General features: G+C 40.6%; 1 protein-coding gene across 1 annotated transcript; it reads left to right on the forward strand.

Moving 5' to 3' along the window:
• Window positions 1–6,486: 6,486 nt before the first annotated feature.
• Window positions 6,487–17,014, forward strand: LOC108675927 (L-fucose kinase). The gene is made up of 13 exons (XM_018163980.1): window positions 6,487–6,612; window positions 7,178–7,347; window positions 7,934–8,066; window positions 8,415–8,503; window positions 8,827–8,904; window positions 9,249–9,390; window positions 10,061–10,212; window positions 11,013–11,155; window positions 11,279–12,141; window positions 12,317–12,480; window positions 13,265–13,417; window positions 14,578–14,751; window positions 14,989–17,014. Exons 1-13 carry the CDS (start codon window positions 6,537–6,539, stop codon window positions 16,195–16,197), a joined length of 3,546 nt encoding a protein of 1,181 aa, XP_018019469.1. The 5' UTR covers window positions 6,487–6,536; the 3' UTR covers window positions 16,198–17,014.
• The last annotated feature ends 2,657 nt before the right edge of the window (window positions 17,015–19,671 follow it).

Below are 19,671 nucleotides of genomic sequence, written 5' to 3' on the forward strand. Positions count from 1 at the left end.
TCTTGCAACTAGTCTTATTTTAAGCAAAACAGGTGTTGAAAATCAATTTGAATCACACGGGGATTACACAAAGTGACGTCAAAACGACCCAGGTGACATCACGACATCCGCAAGACGCAGCTGTGCGTGGGTCAACCTGGACCTGGTATTAGTTCAACCACGAGTGCCAGCATTCCTATGTTCATACATTCCTATGTTCTCATTCTTATGTTCATAGTATTTTACCGAGCATGTCATTCAGCAGGTCGCATACGTTGATCGTTGGTGACTTTAACCATCCAGAAATAGACTGGGCAGATGAATCTTCTCCAAGAGATGAGAATCACCCAGCATCCCTGTTCTTGGTGTCTGTACGAGACTCATTTTTAATCCAGAACATCACCAAGCCAACCCATTTTAGGGGTAAACAGACCCCTAATATTCTAGATCTTGTGTTTACAAGTGAAGAATCAATGATAGATGAGCTTCGCCACGAGGCTCCGTTGGGCAAAAGCCACCACCAATCACTGTTTCCCAATATTAAGTGTTATGCAGAAAAGACGCTTCGGAAGCGTGAACGTTTGAACTTTGCGAAAGGCGACTATGATAAACTCTGTGAAACAGTGAATGCGGCGAATATGTCGGACTGTATTAAGGACATGAATGTGGCTGATTCATGGTCGTTTCTCAAAGACATGGTTATGTCTGCAGTTGATGCCTATGTACTCAAGATTACGCTTGGAGGAGTCAAAAAATCCCAGTGGATGACCAGTGCAGTTAAGACTCAGCTAAAGACCAAGAAAGAAGCCTACAAGCGTTATTTACGAACTCGCAGCGAGTCTGATTATAACCTGTATGCCAGAGCTCAGCCTAGCTCCTTATCGAACCCGGTGGAAGTCTAGTAGCTACTTCAAACTATCGCCAGTCATGAAAAGATCCGGTCATATGACACGAGTTTAGATCTATGAACAAGGCACGAAAAGGAAAAGAATCGGCGACAGGCCACATCAGGCCTACACTTCAGCGCCGACATCACTATGTTATGTTATGTTATACCGTTGCTCCCATTTATATAGTTTTCGCTCAGAGCAACCGAGACGCCTGACTATCTAGAATTGGTTATCAAAGCGCAAGATTCTGGTGCAGTGATTTGGGTCCAATACTTGCCTAACTTGTTGAATCGGGATGGCAACCTTCCCGGGAATTGCTTGAGTATAAATGAAGAAATTAACAGTGAGGAAAAAATACGATGGATATATTTCTTCATATAAAATATGAAGAAATCAACCGATCGCGAGGAACATTCTAGCAGGAGATTTTTGTTGGTGGCTAGAAAACCTTTTCAGGCAAGAGTCGCGGATGTGGGAGGGCAGTCAAACAAATACGTTTATTTTCGTAAAAATACAGTCAAAAAAATGTTACTTTAGTTGCTGTTAAGAGAAGAAGAGGATGAAAAGACTTGTATAGTTTTGAGGAAACGACGGATCCAGGATCCTGTGTGCGTCGGCCTCAGGGGTGCCATGAGAAATCTTATAGAGCGTACGCCACTCCAACTCATGGTGGCGCTCGTTCTGACCAGGTTAGACTATGGTATTGCAACACCCTGGACTTCCAACCACGGCACTAAATGAACTACAATTAGTTATGAACGCTGCTACCCGACTCGTGTGCAATAAGCGAAAATCGACCACGTGACAACTATATTGCACAATCTTCACTGACTGCGCATGCAAGTAGCAGGCGTATAATTTTTTCAGTAGCGTATTCCCTGAAGAGGACTTGAACAGTATTCCAGCTATTGAGGAGCGCCCAGTCGGCTCTAAATTAACAAGTTTTGAAATACAAGAAGAAGAGGTTCTAAAGCACCTTATCGCTGTAAATTCAAACAAGTCACGTAGACCAGACGGCTTCCACCCCAGATTACTCAAAGAGTTAGCAACTGTCCTAGCCGGCCCTCTGAAGTCACTTTTTCGAAAAACTTTGGACGAAGGAATGTTGCCGGCTGACTGGAAAGAAGCTCAAGTGACACCATTGTTCAAAAAAGGTGCCAAAAGCTGCCCGGGCAACTATCGCCCTGTCAGTTTGACAAATGTCGTTTGCAAGGTAATGGAATCTGTTGTGAGGGATCGATTGATAGATCATTTAACTGCTAATAATCTCCTATCAGACTGTCAACATGGCTTTATTGCCGGGAAATCCTGCACCACTAACCTCTTGTATACTCTGAACGAATGGACCCGCCTGTTGGACGAAAGGTAGCCAGTAGATGCAGTGTACCTCGATTTTGCCAAGACATTTGACAGTGTCCCACATGAGCGGCTGTTGCGTAAATTGAAGTCTTTGGGAATTGAGAGTAATGTACTCAAATGGATCAGAGATTTTCTAGTAGAGAGGCGACAACGTGTCAGTATTAATGGGTCCGAATCAGACTGGGCTTCAGTGCGCAGCGGCGTGCCACAAGGAAGCGTTCTCGAGCCTATTCTATTCGTTACGTTTATAAACTATCTGCCAGAAGCTGTGTCGAGCGCTTGCTCGATGTATGCTGACGACACAAAAATTTATAATACAGTGAAGAATACGTCACAAAAAGTACAGTTGCAAGGTGATCTTGAAAGGCTGATTGACTAGGCTGATGAGTGGCAGCTGCGTTTTAACGCTGACAAATGTAAAGTTATCCTCCACCTTGGCAAGAATAATGAACAGCAAGATTACAGTATGAGAAGACACGGTTGCAACGACAAAGTGATGATGTCGAAGTCGACAATGGAAAAGGATTTAGGAGTTAATATCGACAATGAGTTAAAATTTTCTAAGCATATTGAGGGTCAAGTTAATAAAGCCAATAAACGACTTAGACTGATCAGACGCTCTTTCGAGTTCCTAGATGCAGAAGCGATGAAACAGTTGTTTGTTGCTGTTGTGCGCCCGAACCTAGAGTTTGGAAACGTCGTGTGGTCACCGAAATTTGAAAAGGACAACAATTTAGTAGAGAGTGTTCAAAGACGCGCAACAAGGATAGTTCCGGGGTTGAAAGGCAAGTCCTATGAGGAAAGATTAAAGATTATGAAGCTTCCAAGCCTCAGTTATCTACGTCTGCGTGGGGACCTCATTGAAGCATACAACGACAACATTTCATCTCGCTTCGAGTCACCGACATGTGGAACAGCCTCCCTGATAGCATCGTTGACTCTCCGAGTATGAACATCTTCAAAAACAGACTAGACGAAGCTATGCAAGAGCATACAGTATGTTCAGTCTTAAAATGCCCAGCAAATTACGGACCAGGCAATAAGTCCAGCAGCTATCTCAATCAATCTTCAGTTATGGAAAGATCGGGTCTTAAAGGCCGGATCCCTTGTGAATCAAGTCACGAAAAGTTCAGGAATCGGCAACAGGCCATGGGCCTATTTCTTCAATACCGACACTTTTATTCTATTCTAACAGCGCACACAGTTCAAGGTTGCTGTTCCGACATTCCGATGTCTTCTTGGTCTGGGGCCTCCTTATCTCGCAGAATATCTGCAGTGCGTGTCAGATATGCCATCTAGAAGACGACTGTGTTCGTCGTTAACAGCGGACCTTGTCGTTTGCCTCGATCTAGCGTCGGCCTCAGAGCGTTCACTGTCGCCGCCGCCAGAACCTGGAACAGACTGTGGCTTCCGCAACATTAAATCCTTTGTTGCAGGTGTTCGTCGATGCCTAAAGGACGAACTATTCAGTAGAACCTACGAATACAGGTGTCGGACAAATTTATGGCCGGACTAGCGGCCGGTCTCACGGCCAATCTCCAAATTCACTGACCAAGGAATATCTCCCAAACTAATAAAGGTAGCTCGATGAAACTTGGTACGCGTATTCATTAAGACCTCAAGTGCTTAGTCATTTTATCCGATTTCATCCTTTCTCGTGTCTATTCATTTTTCGCTTGCTAATAAACTTATGTGTAATGTGTGTGTCGGAAGTTCATTTGAACCACAAGCCAAGCCATGATAACTGCTTCGTAGAATATTAATAATAACAATAATGTAAAATTGTGCAGGCAGTGGTCAAAATAGCTTCATAAACATCATGTGATCATGGAAACCTACAAATCATTCAGTTTATACATCTGCCCAACATGTACCATTATACTATACAGTTTTACTGATTAGCGGCAAGATTAGCGGGCGGTTGTGCGGACAAGTGAGCTTGTAGGTTGTTGCTGCTAGTGGCACAGTGTCACTGTGGTGCCACTATCACTGTGGGCTGTGGCTGAGCAGTTACTCACTAGTCACTCTCACTGCCTGACTGCAGTATCTGCGAAGAGGTGTTTGTCAAATTGTCATTTACACTTTGACAAATTGACAGTACTCAACGTTCACTCAGTAGCCTGTACTATATAGTCATTTCCGTAGCATGCATGCACATCGTGACGTCGGCCTGGGACTGGACTCACTGGCTGGGGTGGGGACGTTGGACTAACCGTATGGTGGGGTACGAATTACGATGCTGGGCAGCTGGAGGAGGTCGCCAAAAGTAATGGTCAATACTTAATGGTATCGTGCATTGGGATTTGGGCGGCACTTGGCAGCGCTGACTGCTACCAAGCCTACCGTTAACCGTAGTAACCGTACAGGGCACTGTACTGTAAGTCTGTCTGTGACTGTGATTTGGTCTATGAGACTATGGGGCTCTGCCTCTGGTGGGTGAGTGGTGATAAAAGGTTAATAGTAACACTGCAACAACATTACATGATTACAGCAACAAATTAGAAACTGAGAAGACAATAATAATTTTTTTTTGTTATTATGTTGTTGTAATGTTGTGGAAGTAAGCTCATTTTACTTGTTTCTTTTTAGTAGGCCTATGTTTTGTAATCTGTAAGAGTCAGAGTGCAAGTTCTGATCTAGTACTACAGTACCGTAAAATGGGGTAACTTTGAGTCTTTGACCACTTATTTTTTTCAAAATAATGCCATTTTTTTACTAGATAAGTTATATTTGAATTGAAACGTGCAAAATAGTATACAGGTCTATTCACCGTCTATACTCTAGCTTTACTCCCCATAAATTGCTGGCTCCTGCCTCTCATAGTTTTGATGTAATTTCAAAAAAAGTGATGGTCTTTGTTACCCCAGCTTTTGGGGTTTCTTTGACCGGGTGGTAAATCACTAAAATCAATTTTATTTTTTGGTAAAATAACTCCAGGTTGTAATGCATTGTACTGATTGTAGTAGAACTCTTCTAGTTACATATGCAAAAGACAAATTTTAGGAAAGTGTCATAGTTTGCAAATGGGGGGTGCCGCCCCCAAATGGCCAATGGGCAAAATGTGACCATCTAATGGCAGCCGTGACAGGGTAACATTGACCGGTTTGGAAATTAAGTTAAAATTACCATATATAAGACTCTGTAGAGTCTGAAACATAAAGAAAAAAACATTAATAGGTGTATCAAACATAAAATATGTTATATAGGTACCTATGGTAATTTTAACTTAATTTTCAAGCCGGTCAATGTTACCCCGTCCATAGTGACAAACCAGAGATTTTTTAGAATCAGTTCATTTTTAATTCCCTCATTCACCCAAGATTTAAATCAATTCCTTATGTATGATACTGCTGGTATCCAGGATACTTTACTGGTCTACTTATAGGACTCACAAATGAACTTGAGGGAGAGTCTAAAAAACTCTCTGCTTTGCCACTATGAGTCCCCGTCACGGCTGCCATTAGGTGGTCAAAGTTACCCCATTGGGGAGCGGCACCCCCCATTTGCAAACTATGACACTTTTCTAAAATTTGTCTTTTGCATATGTTACTAGAAGAGTTCTACTACAATGCATCAAAACCTCGAGTTATTTTACCAAAAAATAAAAAAATTGGAGGGGGTACTCCGACAGGCTTTAAATAATAGCTCTTTTTCATGGGTCACATTTTTAATTTTTTAACCTATTAAATATGCAAACTTTTAAAATCTTTCTATTGTGTTACGTAGCCTCAGTATTAGGCCTTTGATGGACATTGACAAAATTTTTCTATGTCGAATCGTTTTTGAGTTTTGGGGGTTTTTGTTAAAAAAACGAAAAGTGGTCAAAGTTACCCCGCCGGTCAAAGTAACCCCATTTTACGGTATATTTAAATAAATTATATATAGGTATATTAAATATATATATATACCTATATCCAAACTGCCAAACATACATGTAAGTGAAGTAGTAAATTTTAATAACAGCAAATCCTGAATAAATGCTTTGTAAGTTTTTAGCTATATATTAATTCAATGATTGTGATTTGTAATAGAAATACCAAATAAAAAATTTATAAAACTATAAAATGAATAATAAAATGAAATACATATAGCAGGAACACATAGTTTGTACTTTGTAAGGTGTTAGCTGTTACTAACTAACTAACTAACTAGTACGTAATGTAGCATAGGTAGTTCACCTACATGACACCTAGTATTAGTATTGCCAATTATGTGCTAGCTACTTCCTTTGTAAAATAATCTTTGAGTGCTGTTAACAGTTTGAAAAATTTCAGAGTTCAATCTTATTCTATTAGATTTTGTAGAAGCATGTCAGCTGAACTGAACTGGAATTTAATAATTGTTACAACAGGCAACAAAACTACCTGTCAAGCTCTACAAAAAGGTTTGTTATATTCAGAATATGGTGGCTCTGCAGCCTGCAATGAGAACTTTTTTTTTCAAACAGTTGCCTTTGTATCATTTTTCAAAGGTTTGTCATTTGGGTAGAAAATTGTTGGTATTGGTAAATAATTAAGGTGGAAAAGATATTTGTAAGAGAGGCAAATTGATTGAAAAGTCAACAATTAATCCCCTTTCCTTGTCATAACTCGGGAGGCTAGAGACAAAGAAATTTAAGTTATTGCAGAAGTTATTTTAATCTACAATAAAAATTTAATTTCTCAACTAAAGTTAGTCAAGTCTAGGTTGCTGACCATGTTATCTTATTTGCTAATGTATTTAACTCATTTTGACTGGCTGCCATATTTCAATTTTATTATTAACTATTCTACATTACTAGCCTACTAGGTACTATTCCTTTTCTAGTATCTGTTTAAAATTTCTTTTAATTTTAAAATTTGTTTGTCTCAAATGCATTTGAGTATTCCTTCTTATCTGTACTAACAAACATGATGAAATTTTTCTAGTGTTTCAGTGTTTGTTTCTCACAGTTGGCCTTTTCCCTACAGAGTGTGATGTGCTGCATGCTGGCAATTTTCTCCCTGCACACGATGAACTATTGGTTGTGGCTGATCCTCGTGCACCACAGGGGGAAGTGGGGGTGGGCAGTGGAGGAGCTACCATAAATGCTGTTCTTATTGCAGCTGAAACTTTATCTGCAAAGAAAGATTACTCTATGGTAAGATTATTCACACTGGCTTTATTGCCTGCAAAAACTTATATGTAGGATATTAGATGCATTGTGCAAAAGTCAAGATTTTTATGTCAATACTTTCATTACATTTGTACTTAGAAAATCCATTATGGACATAAATTTATTAAGAATTAACACAGTAGGTATGCAGAAGTAGGTATCAGCCATTTTTTTTTGCCAATGTGTATTTATTACATGAAAAATAATCAAACTAGGTACCATCAATATCCCCTTAATACTTTGCAACTGGGTGAAACAACCCTTGTAATTCAATTTAAGAAATAAGAATATAATTATTTGAGTTGTGTAGGGATCCTGTATCACTATTGTCATGCGGAACTGAGCTAATCACCTTGTTGACCAGAAATTACAAAACAATTTTGAAGGCTCTTTCACAATGTGTGGAAGAGATTATAGGTACTGAATTGCCAATTGATGTATGTGTAATACTATGTCACATTGTGGAAGATGGGTTAACTTAACTTGACATAACTTTATTAACTTAAGTTAGTTAAATTAGAAGCCAATGAACTGTTATCATTGGGTTCATATAGCAAATTCCCATTTGCAGATAGAAAACAGCATTCTTGAGGAGTCACGTGTGTTGGTTGTGCATGCTGGTCGGCCACCTAGCAAGCAATGGCTGCTCAATCCTGCACATCTCGCACCTCTCTTGAAAGGGCCTCGCCAGGAATTTGCTTATAGTGAGCTAGTACCTATTGTAGTGCATTTTCTTTTATAATATTACTAAGAATTGGCCAGCTGTAAGCTGCTGTTTTTTCCTAGACTAGCTCATAAGGTAATAAAGCTCTCCAGCTCATTAGATAATTAAATGATCTTGACCACTTCAATGTTACAGTATTTATTGATTCAATTATTATAATTTTTGACGTTAACCACCTGTCAAAATGAGTAAAGTTATTTAAAAGTGAAGGCCCAAACAGACGATGATCAGTATCAAATATTTTTAAGTAAATTCTTTTGGAAAAAATTGGTTTTTATGGTTGGGTTTTAAGAGAAATTCCTCATTGACATTGAGATAAATATTACAGGCATGGACTCGGCCGTTCCAGCTCATGTACGGCAACGGTTACCTTGGCCAGCGTCACCTCTTCTGGCTTCAATGTGGACAGCTACTCATGTACAAACATGGACAATATATGACAACTTTTGTGTCACATAGTCAGCTTCTATAGGATGCTTTTTATTACAGTTTTTTAGTAGAATTTATTGCCTCTGATATATCCAGAGGATGAGGTTATAAATTAATATAGTTGAGCCAATTAATTGGTGTGACACCAAAGAGTGTTGATAAAGATACAACTTATGGATGAATTATTGTGACTTGAGAATCAAAATATCAAAAATTTTGAGTGTAAATATAATGAAGGTTTACATTTTGCCTTAGATTCCTTATCTTGTACATTCAAGTCAAATTATTCTGTTCAACATTCTCCCTTTCAGTTGGCAAAACGCTGCAACAGAGGACTCTGGATCTCATCAGTAGATAGCATCCTGATGTTGCCCCACGTGCTCCCGGAGGTATAACTGATTCTTAGTTGGGTTCAACTGTTACAATTTGAAAGCAGTCCGGGATATGAAATTAGCTACTTTCTTATGCTATGCTGCTTACTTGTGTTTATTCAATCTGCTCTCCTGGGAAAGAAATACTTATTAAACAAATATTTGTAATGGATGAAATTAAAAACTGATCATTTTGAATGTAGTCTTTTCTCAAATTGTATCTTAGTTTTGATCCACCTAATTCACTTTTGATCTATCCAAGTCTACTGTCACACACGTAATTTATTCCATAGTATTCAATGAATGACATTTCAGTAGCACATATTTGACAACAATGAACCAAGTCCTTATTGTTCAAGCAGCCTGGTGTGGAGGAGGGTGCTGATGCTGTGCTGTTCACCGTGCCCTTGGCGATACTAGAGGCAGTGCAGCACGGCGTTGTGCTCACAGACTCTCATGGTCTGGTGCAGCAACTGATTTACCAGCCATCATTACAGACCTGCAGTGAGTTGTCTCCCCCTTCTGAACGCTTCCTAAGCATTTTTTCTTGCATCTATTATATGTTACTTACTCATGATGATAGCCGGCTTTTCCAGTAATAGCTAGAGAATATAGAAGCTAGAGGCATCATGTAGATATCCAAAGATAATAAATAAAAATATTAGGAACATTTATTGGTGTTTGCGTTACAGTGAATGTAATCTTGACATTTTGAATGGTCTTCCTACGATGAAAAGATTACCTATGAATAAAGCTTGCAGCAGTTGCAATTAAAGATATAAATTAGCCTCAAATGTAACTTCACCAACTTGTCTAACTAGCGAAGAATTATGTCTAACTAGTGCAAGAATGCGTATGAGTTGCTGCTACGATAATTAAATTACTGATATTTGATATCAGGACCACGCATTTTCATAATGAATGTCTACTAGCTTAGCTACCCCAGTCTACCAAGTTTACATCGTTTGTTCAAGTAATATCGATTGTGTTAGTTCTATGGAAACTCTGTGCCTGGATCGTGTGTGTAAATGCTTTATTAATATTTTTTGGAATTAAATAGTATTTTTTATGTGGATTGGGATTATTTTTGCATAAAATTTTTCATTTTCCCAAGTAAATTCGATAGTTAAATTAGCTATACAATTTTTAATTTTGAGTTTCATTCTTGGGCTAGAGGAGATGTCAGTGGAGGGCCGAGTGCCAGTGATCAGTGGACAACTATACCTTCCTCCTGCCGTGTGTTCTCGTCTGCTGTCCCTGCACACACGCCATCCCTTCACCCACTGCACTTACCATGCCACTGACTCTGGACTCCAACCGTTCTCAGTACGCAGTGCCCCAGCCTTTCTCAACATGCAGCATTCCAGCTTTACTTAGTACGCAGCACCCCAACCGTTTACTGTACCCAGTGCCCCAGACTTTCTCAGTATGCAGCGCCCCAGCCATTTTCAGTATGCAGTGACCCAGCGTTACTTAGTGCCCCAGCCATTCTCAGTACGCAGTGCCCCAGCCTTACTTAGTACGCAGCCTCACATTAATGTGTTTCAGCAAAGGCTTGTTAAGTAAGCTGCATTTACATTTTACCTTTATTTATATCAAAATTCATTTCATTTATATTCATAAATTTCATCCATTTGACCAAAGACATTGATCCATTTGGTCCATGCTGTGAATATTTTCTATTACATACGGTATCCGATTTCTCCAAGCTCTCTCACGCCTCCTCTGCTACACTGATTATACTACGTTAGCTGTAACAAATATTCCCAACAAAGTATTTGTTTTCTAATTAAATAGTCAATAATTGATCTCAATCGTGACTGTATATATTTCGTCCCTTCATCTGAGTAAATCAAATTAATTTTTATTACTCAACTATTTATTCAGTTGAATATCCTAAAATAGAACTACTTTTTGGAATGTTGAAATTATATACACTCTGAACAAGTGAATTATTGTGCAGGAATATAGTCTTTAGTGCTACATTCTATTTCATCATGACAGCTTCTATTATGATTATGCTGTCTCTAGATACGACGGGTTTAGTTTAAGCTTACCTTATCTCAAAAGATTTCTTCATTATATCTGGTGTATGAGGAGCGGCTTAAAATGTCTCTGTTTTGCAGGTGTCTCTGTATTTTGAGTTGATAGCGGCGCTGTGCTGTGGAGCAGGAGGCAGCCACTGCAGAGAGACCGCGCGGTGCAGCGCTGAAAAATATTCCACACAGCATTTCAGCGTGCACGGCACCGACATGCGTTCTCTTGCCAGGTAAATCAATTGCAAAAACGGGTATGAATTACTTCCGTCGCCAATAAACGAGTACCTGCATAGCTGTTTGTACCTGCATATCTATAAAGTTAATTTCAGACTTGCTCGTTTTTCACTTTTCAGAGAATGCGCCGAAAAAATGTTCGCAGGCATGCGGCTTAAAACTCATCTGTTGGAATCATTCCACTTCTTGCATTGGCCGTCGGTTAGAACACTCTCGTGTGAACCGTTCTTTGCATCATGTGTGGATAAAAGCCTTGCTACTTCTCAAGTGCGTTCTATCAACTCAAACATTTGGGACAAGCACAGCTTTGCCGGTGATGTGTGTTCCGGCAGACCAATATGCGTTGTGGATTCCTTCAAGAGTCAAGGGGTTTCTGTTGAAATTGGTGAAGGAAGTGCGGCGTTAGGACTGACTTTAGCTCGTCCTGGAGTTATTAAACTTGGAAATGACCTGTTATGGCAGCAATGTAGTCTCAGAAATGATGCAAATAACGCAACTTTCAACTCCATTGTTGTTTGTTTCGGCGTTACGGACGATCTACATGCAGAGTACCCGAGCGGTGGCATGTTCAATATGCCCTGGTCGCGTCTTGAGCGCGGTGTTGACGGCTTGGCTCATCGTCTCTGGCGTCAAGATGTTCCCAAGACTCCTTTGAATGCACGATTTTTCAGCCCATGTGTTGATGTTTGTGAACAAATCACGCGGCTGACTTCTTTTATGTGGCACGACGCGAGCCTCTCTATTGACGACGACTGTTATTCCATTGCTGAGGCTGCGATGCTGTGTTGTCCGATGGAATTTCTTAAACTGAGACACGCTGAGATCAAGAGGTATATTCTTTCGCACGTCGAGGCCATGATGCCTTATGTTGGGTCCATTGATGTTGGCCGAGAAATCAAGTATCTGGCTTATGCCGACCGAGAGTCTCTGCAAGAAGTTTTCAGGTCCCTTCACACGCTTATAGTTAACTGCAAATCTGCAGGTCAGTAGAACGTTTGATATTTTTCAATTACAATTTGATTCGAATTTCTTATTGTACTTTATTGCTGTTAATGGGTTCAGATATGAAAAATATTCATGACAATACTGAAATAAATATTTCACTACCTTGTTTCTCTCTGCATCCGCTATAAGTTGACGCTGTTTAATTGTGACAGGACCTGTGAGTGCTACAGGGTGGTGCTGGAACTCGGGCAGAAGTGCTACTCGTCTGCTGGCTGTGGTGGCTGACGTTCTGGCAGCACTGGCAGGCTGGCAAGGAAACATCAGGACCGGGCCTGCCGCCAATGCTATTTTCAACGAGGCTTTTCAGCACTTGCAGGTATAACTGGCATCGGAGTAGTGACGTTGTAGGACTAGAACTAGAAGGACGTAAATTAAATACACATACATGTTCATATTATCGTCTCAATCGTACTGATATTATTTTCAACATGTCTGCAAATGTCGAAAATTTTGATAACCAGAATTTTTAAATTTTCGTAGTTTAACGTTGATTCTTTCTGTTACCGCTTGAATTCTTACACCTTTATGACGCCCACCTGACCTGAGCGCATAAGTTCTTTCACTATTGAGGTCTCTTTCCGCCTGAACAGAGAATCTCGCTTAAGGGGAGCGTCTGGGTCAAAAACTAACTTTTTCATTTACGGACGGATTTCTTTGAAACTTGGTACACATATGTAAAACAAAAATCTAAGACTTTTTTGTTCGTGTAGATGAGACTAAACACGTAACTGCAGCACAACTCAAGTAGACACTATATTTAAAGAGCTCAGCAGCTAATTAGTTCCTATCTAATTACTTAGAGAACTCCCCCACCCGCCCCTCTTTCATGAAATGTCGTGAAATCATAAATCAACGTAGAGAGATGGCAGTGGTACCGTTGGATAGGGCAGAATGTCAGCTTTAAGGTGAGACTAAAAACCGGAAAAGCCAAAATTGTCGATTTTGGACCCAGACGCTCCCCTTAAAGGACTCCGGCAGAACACGCAAATATACACTATTTATGTCCACCAAATGCGCTTGTTCACAATATCAACGTCTCAATTCTGGTTCATATTTTTCAACTCTTTGAGTCCAATTCTTGGCCAACTTCTCATGACCAGGAAGGTTCGCTGGTTACGGGTGTGCAGGCGCTGGAGGGCGCGAGTGCACAGCTCTGTCAGCCCGCCACGGCGCCATACTTCGCCTCTGCCGCGGACCTCACCAGGGCCGCCCGCCACTACCAGAGAGCCGTTGAGATGCTCATCGCCCGGCAGGTATCGACATGCCGCTGTACTATTTAAACTCGTTTAAGTACACTTAGCGGCCTGCGTACACGTATAAGCCGATTTCTTGGGTTTAGCTCGAGAAGCCATCCGTGATTGGCAGACAGGGTTACAATTTAACTATTACTATTAAAACTCGTTTAAGTACACGTAGCCGTCTACGTACACGTACGTAGAAGCCAATTTCTTGGGTTTACCTCGAAATGCCATCCGTGATTGGACTATTTTTGATGGTACTAGCCAAAATCACTTACGGCTTATCAAGCTAAACCCACCTATCGCTGACGAAATATTAGCCGCTACTTGTAATCATGCTGGCATTGAGATTATTGGTCCAGAGGGCATTGGAACTACTACTAGTGTAATATTCCTAATCGTAATCGCAGCGCAGTGGACATTTTTTGGTACCTATTGTGAAAGTCATCGGCATGAATTTAAATAGTTGAAGGGATATATCCCTTGCACTTGGAATAAATACATGATTGCCGACTGTGAGGAAAGCATCTGACGACATATAAGTCTTGTCTTGCCTCACATAAGTCATTTAAGTCTCGCTCTATGTTATCGTCTTGACTACTAAAGTGAGCCATTGCTGATCAAAGAAACGTCTTGCAATCTCTGTCCTCTTAACACGTTGACTCCGAAGTGGTACATATGCGTACCACGAAATGTATTTCTCCAGGACGTAGTGGTACAGAATTCAGGTTGCCTAAAATCGGCCAAATCCGAGAACAAAAAAGGCCGATAACTCAATATATACTAGTTTATTTGTAGGTTCCGCTATAAAAATTCCATTCATTTTCTTTTTGCAGTAGGTATTTAAAATTTTATTAGGAAGCACCCCTATCATAAATTTCAGCCGGCCAGCGCAATTGAGAAAAACTAAATCACGGAATTAGTCCGGAAAAAATGACCGTCTGGCAACCCTGTTTAAAAACAACAAAAAATGAAATAATAGTACAAGATGAAGCAATCGTAGTCGACGTGCAACAACGTGCAAGAACGACGTGCTAAATCAGCCGCAACTGTTTATACTAAGTAAAACAATCGCTTCTGGACTCGCGTACAAAGAAAGAACTTAATTAGCAACAACCTGTTCAGAATTTTGTCTCTCTTTGTTTGATTTACTTCACTGCGTATCCTCTTCTCAGATCCTTGAGAGCGTACGCAGCCACCCCACCCCGTCTGTATGCCTGGCACCGGTGGCAGCAGGCGTGTGGGTAGAGGGCACCTGTCCAGCTCGCCTGGACCTGGCAGGCGGCTGGACCGACACTCCGCCTGTTTGTTATGAGCTTGGTGGTGCAGTGCTCAACGTTGCTATCTTGGTGGGTCGTGTGACTAGCGCTGTGCTTGGTTTTTATTGCATTAATTTTGTTGATAGTCGGGTAAAAATCTGGTTACTTGAAAATTGTGAAGCTAATGAGTTCGATCGAAAAAATTAGTTGTTATGCGCATTCTTGGTAAATGGTACCTGTGGCAGAGAATACAAAGTGATTTTTTGCTCTCATTTTCGTATTTCTTGCCTCTTCCACTTTTGGGAATGAGTTTTTATTTTGTCTCAGGTGAATGGCAAGAAACCTATCACCGTCCGTGGCCGATGGAACGCCCGGGACGCTTGCGGCGAATGCTGCCGTGCAGGCCATGGCAACGAGCTCCTTGGTGTGTCTTGTTTACTTCAGAGTGGCAACGACAAATACGACGCCGGTGTTCAAACTCTGAGTCTCCACTGGTCGCAACTGCATGACTTGGCTGACTATCACAACCCTCTGAGCGCTGGTGCACTCGTCAAGACTGCTCTCATACACAGTGGCATCGTGGACCTTAACTGTAGCGAGTCTTTGGATGAACAACTTGGCAAGTTCGGCGGATGGCTCGAACTGCAAATCGTGTCTCGATTGCCCTCAGGCTCAGGGCTGGGAGGCAGCAGTCTTATTGGCGGGGCACTTCTTGCAGTTTTAGCTGTCCTAAAGGGCAAGGCTGTTGACGGTCCCACCCTCATGCACTCCACTCTTGGCCTAGAACAACGGATGACCACAGGCGGAGGATGGCAAGATCAAGTCGGTGGTTTGTATGGTGGTGCTAAGCTGGGCTTGAGTAATGGCAAACTGCCTGTGCAAGTGGACGCGTTTTCTGTTCCATTGTCGAATGATTTGCTTGGCGCTCTAAACTCCCGGTTGTTGCTCCTCTACACGGGGCAGGTGCGTCTTGCTAAGAACATCTTGCAGAACGTGGTCAGGTCTTGGTACACAGGCAACGACTCCATGCTTGCAACGTTTAGTGATTTGATTGAGTGTGCACTGACCGCTGCGTCGTGTCTCACGGACCAAAATATTGACGGCTTAGCGTCTTGTGTCACCCGATATTGGCAGCTTAAAAAGACTGTCGCTGCAGGATCGGAGCCTCCAAGGATATCGAAGCTTTTCAGCGCGCTCTCTCCTCACGTAAGCGGTGCATCTTTGTCAGGTGCCGGCGGTGGCGGCTACTTGTACGGTTTATTGAAATTATCGTCTTCCTCTGAAGGAATGAGTAGCAAGTTGGCTGCTGAACTCTCGCTGTTCGATGTGGAAGCTGACCGCGTTGAGGTCTCGAAGGGTGGTCTCTCCATAACTTGCAATGGAGTGGAATTGGTCAATCTGGAACAACCTCCTCAGGTGCTTGACTCACACAAACTCCGTGAGATCAAAACCAATTTTGAGCTGCATTGGAAAACTTCGAAGAAACCGCATCTGCTACAGTCTGGTCAAACGTCATCGCAACATCATGTTCAATGAATGGTGAAATCAGCATAAATTTATTCAGTTTCCTTTCAGATTACCGAGTTAAACCCGTGGTGAAATTGCTGCAAAATAACATACAAGATTTACTACGAGCTGTGGGCTTACGCCGTTAAAGATACAAAATTTAACTTTTGAGACAAACTTTAGCCCGTTTCGTGGGTCTTGCGAGCCATTTTAATCTTAGCAGCCCCGATTCTATGGGGAACTAATGTCTGTGTTTGAAAAAATTCTATTGTAACAATTACCATGGATTATACTTGGGGTACAGCTCCTTATAATTTGAACCTAACTTCTGCGGCTAACAATGGGGGTTACTTTATGAATATACGCTCACTAACTGTTTTGAGTAACTATATCAATATACGCTCAGTAAGCGGTAGATATCTGAAATCTGAAAAAATTAAAGTTTTGTAGCGTCCTATTTTTTGTTGATTTCTGCGTTAGTTTTTGGTTGTTATGTGGTTATTTCAGCGTAAAATGTATACTTTAATTAGGTTGAATTGAGTTGTTATTACGTGAGGGCATCTTGAATTTGTTGAGGAATTTGGTAATCCTCAGTGACTCGAATGTTCGGTCATAGTTTTTTTTTACACATTTTTAACTCTTTTTACCTGTATTTATTTTATTGCATATCTAGTTACGTTGTGCGTGCCTTCATACTTTATACTTAATGTGACGTTGATCCGTGTGTGTTGGGCGAGTTATAATTCTGCCAGACGTATATTTTTGTACCGTTTCATATGTGTGGTAAACATAATGAATAATACTGGTGTTATGCTGTATATGGATTGGAATGAAATTATGGAAATTTTTTAATTTTATTTATTAGTTCCAGTGTTCTAAGAGCCTCTGTGGAAGCTGCTGAAGAGCCGTCACAGATTTAAATTCTTTTCACGAACTTGACTATAAGCCGAGCCACTTGAGAACTACGATTGAACTTGCTGCTTGTTGGTCCTGAGTACTTGTCTGTTCATCATACATACACTAGAAAAGTCGTCTTCTCTTACGTTACGCTAATATATTTTTTTAACTAACCATACTTGAGCAGTTTTTCTCAGATTATGCCCGATCTAAGATTGCAGTTTCATTTTTCTTTGATTTACTTTTCGTATTACCATGAGTATCTCGACAACATTGAGTGCCGACGACATTATACCACAATGCGTTGAAACCCAAGTTTTTTGGCTCGTAAGAGAATCATCCCAAATAACCATGACACGAGTTCGGTGGCTGAAATCGAACCTTTTCTAAAGTCCCGACTCACTATCTGCATCAATAAGTCCAATCTTCAGTATTGGAAACTCGGTTTTTCCCTATCAGTTTTACCCTTCATAAGTGATGCATGAACAAAGCCAGATGTTGGTCGAACAGAAACTTGTTTGTTTTGTAATGATAATATCGAACTCGAGGGCATCAGATGCGGGATTCCCGCCTTCGCCTCTAAAGTTACAAGTGCACATGTAGAATGACACGCAAAAATATAGGAAATAAATTACTATTTTCTTTAATAAATTTGCAATTTTTAATTACGAAAATTTTAAAAATAATATACGCACATGTAAAATTCTAAATTTTTATCATTTGATAACATTTAATATTATTGATGTCAGAAGTTCGTAAATAGAGCTCTGAACTCTGAGAGCTAGAGCTCTGATGAAATAGGTTTTCCTTTGCCACTTTATACGCAAGATAGATGATGAACATTGTTAGTGACAGTTTTTCTCCAAATTTCCGCGGGATGTTTTGTAATATATTCAACTGAAAATCGTAGGATTCTGCAATTCTTTTGGACCACTCCAAAGAGCTTCCAAATTTCAGAGCGGGATATTTGGCACTAAGGATATTCTGCGTGAGATCCTGGTTATGTTTTCAGATCGGATTTTTGTACTCGTAAGCTCGTGTATTTCTGATATATCCACTTTCTCAGATTAAAGCAACGGGTGGTTTTCAGGTGGCCATATTTTTCACTTCACTTTCCTGAGTTTCCTTTGGCCAAAAGAACCCCCGTGCACCGTGGCGTAGTGGAATGTAATTAACTGCGCAATCGCCGTCAGTTGGGCCAGCTGATGTACGATCGATGTTGGTATGCTTGCTTATCGCCAATAGAAGTGCGGCAGAAGCGAAGGATCAGGGGTTATGAATGGCCGAGCTTAGGATCGCATCCGACCATTCCTGTTTTATCCAGAGTAAGTTTAATCTCTCAGATACATCGATAAAACCTTAAATAGCCTCGACACCGCCACGCAAAGGGATAATTCCTGCATAGATGGAATCAGCATCTCTGTTTTGTAATGTGGTTATCATGCGTTTTTCCCTTCTCTCAACGTTATATGTCGTACTCATGATGGGCTCGTTTACAAAGCTCGCGGATGGTCTAGTCATAATTTTTCATGGGTATTGGTGTAGAATGACCTAACCCTCCCGTCTCCTCTCCAGTGATTAAAGACCCAGGTGATATGGACTCGGTCAGCAGCCGAGCTCTAGCATGATTAAGAATGTCGATTATGCTACGAGAACAATTAAGTTCATACAAGTGTCGGCAGCAATGCACTGAGAACATTGACAGCTGTCAACTTGTGTATTCCTGCGATAACATTTGCAGTAAACATCGCTATCGCTTGCCGTACATAATAATACGAGTATTAATCATTTAAAGAGTATTGGAGAACGAGCTTAAATGCTTAGTCAAATAGGATGCAAGTTATTCTTTAAAGTTGTCTTCGAGAGGCTTTTGAGACGAAAATATGAATTTTATATTATATCATTACTAAGCTTATATCGCAAGTTAGCCAAGAATTAAAGCATAAGCCCAGTATATTCATTATATCTTCATCAAGAACTTTTCTGAGACCAGATCTATCAGGAGTTTAGACTTTGAAAAAAAATACAAGTAAATTTAATATAAAAACCAATTTAAACGAAAGGGATTAAAACTCAAATAGGTACAAATAAAAAACAAAGGAACATGAAAACCCATATGTTGATAATTTCAGGTGGAAAAAAAAACTGTAAGCGTTGTTAAGGCAAGATTTACGCTGGATTGCAAAAATCTTTGAATCTGAGGGACCTCAAGTGGAAATAAGAATCTTAAAATTGCTCTCCGACACAGTCACTTTGCACCGTTCAGCGAGAAGGCTCACATGCGAATGAGATGGGTGAGCTGGCGGCAGTCCAGAACGAAATCTCCTGCTGCGGTGTTCAGCTAAGCTGATATACGTATAAGCTGATATATAACGACCCTCCGACAAACGCTAATACGCATCGAGCAAAACTGTCTACTTTAAACATACATTATAAAATTTACTTTGGAGATGGGTACTTACAATAGTTGTTGTTTTTCGATTGTAAAACAACGAAATGTATTTACTTTTTCAGACTCCTTGTATCGCTAACAATCAACATTTACCGACTTGGAACGAGCTTCTATAGCTTTTGCTAATTTAGTTTTGAATTGAATGTTATTTTAAC

The sequence above is a fragment of the Hyalella azteca genome, unplaced genomic scaffold, assembly GCF_000764305.2.
Source record: "Hyalella azteca isolate HAZT.00-mixed unplaced genomic scaffold, Hazt_2.0.2 contig16069, whole genome shotgun sequence".
Lineage (NCBI taxonomy): Eukaryota > Metazoa > Arthropoda > Malacostraca > Amphipoda > Hyalellidae > Hyalella > Hyalella azteca.

Bases quoted from the DNA above. Each gene is read 5' to 3' on its own strand.
- LOC108675927 (XM_018163980.1), top strand. From the start codon at position 6,537: ATGTCAGCTGAACTGAACTGGAATTTAATAATTGTTACAACAGGCAAC. The intron at 10,213-11,012 runs GTACGCAGTGCC...TCTGTTTTGCAG, and splicing joins CTGGACTCCAACCGTTCTCA to GTGTCTCTGTATTTTGAGTT. The intron at 14,752-14,988 runs GTGGGTCGTGTG...ATTTTGTCTCAG, and splicing joins TGCTCAACGTTGCTATCTTG to GTGAATGGCAAGAAACCTAT.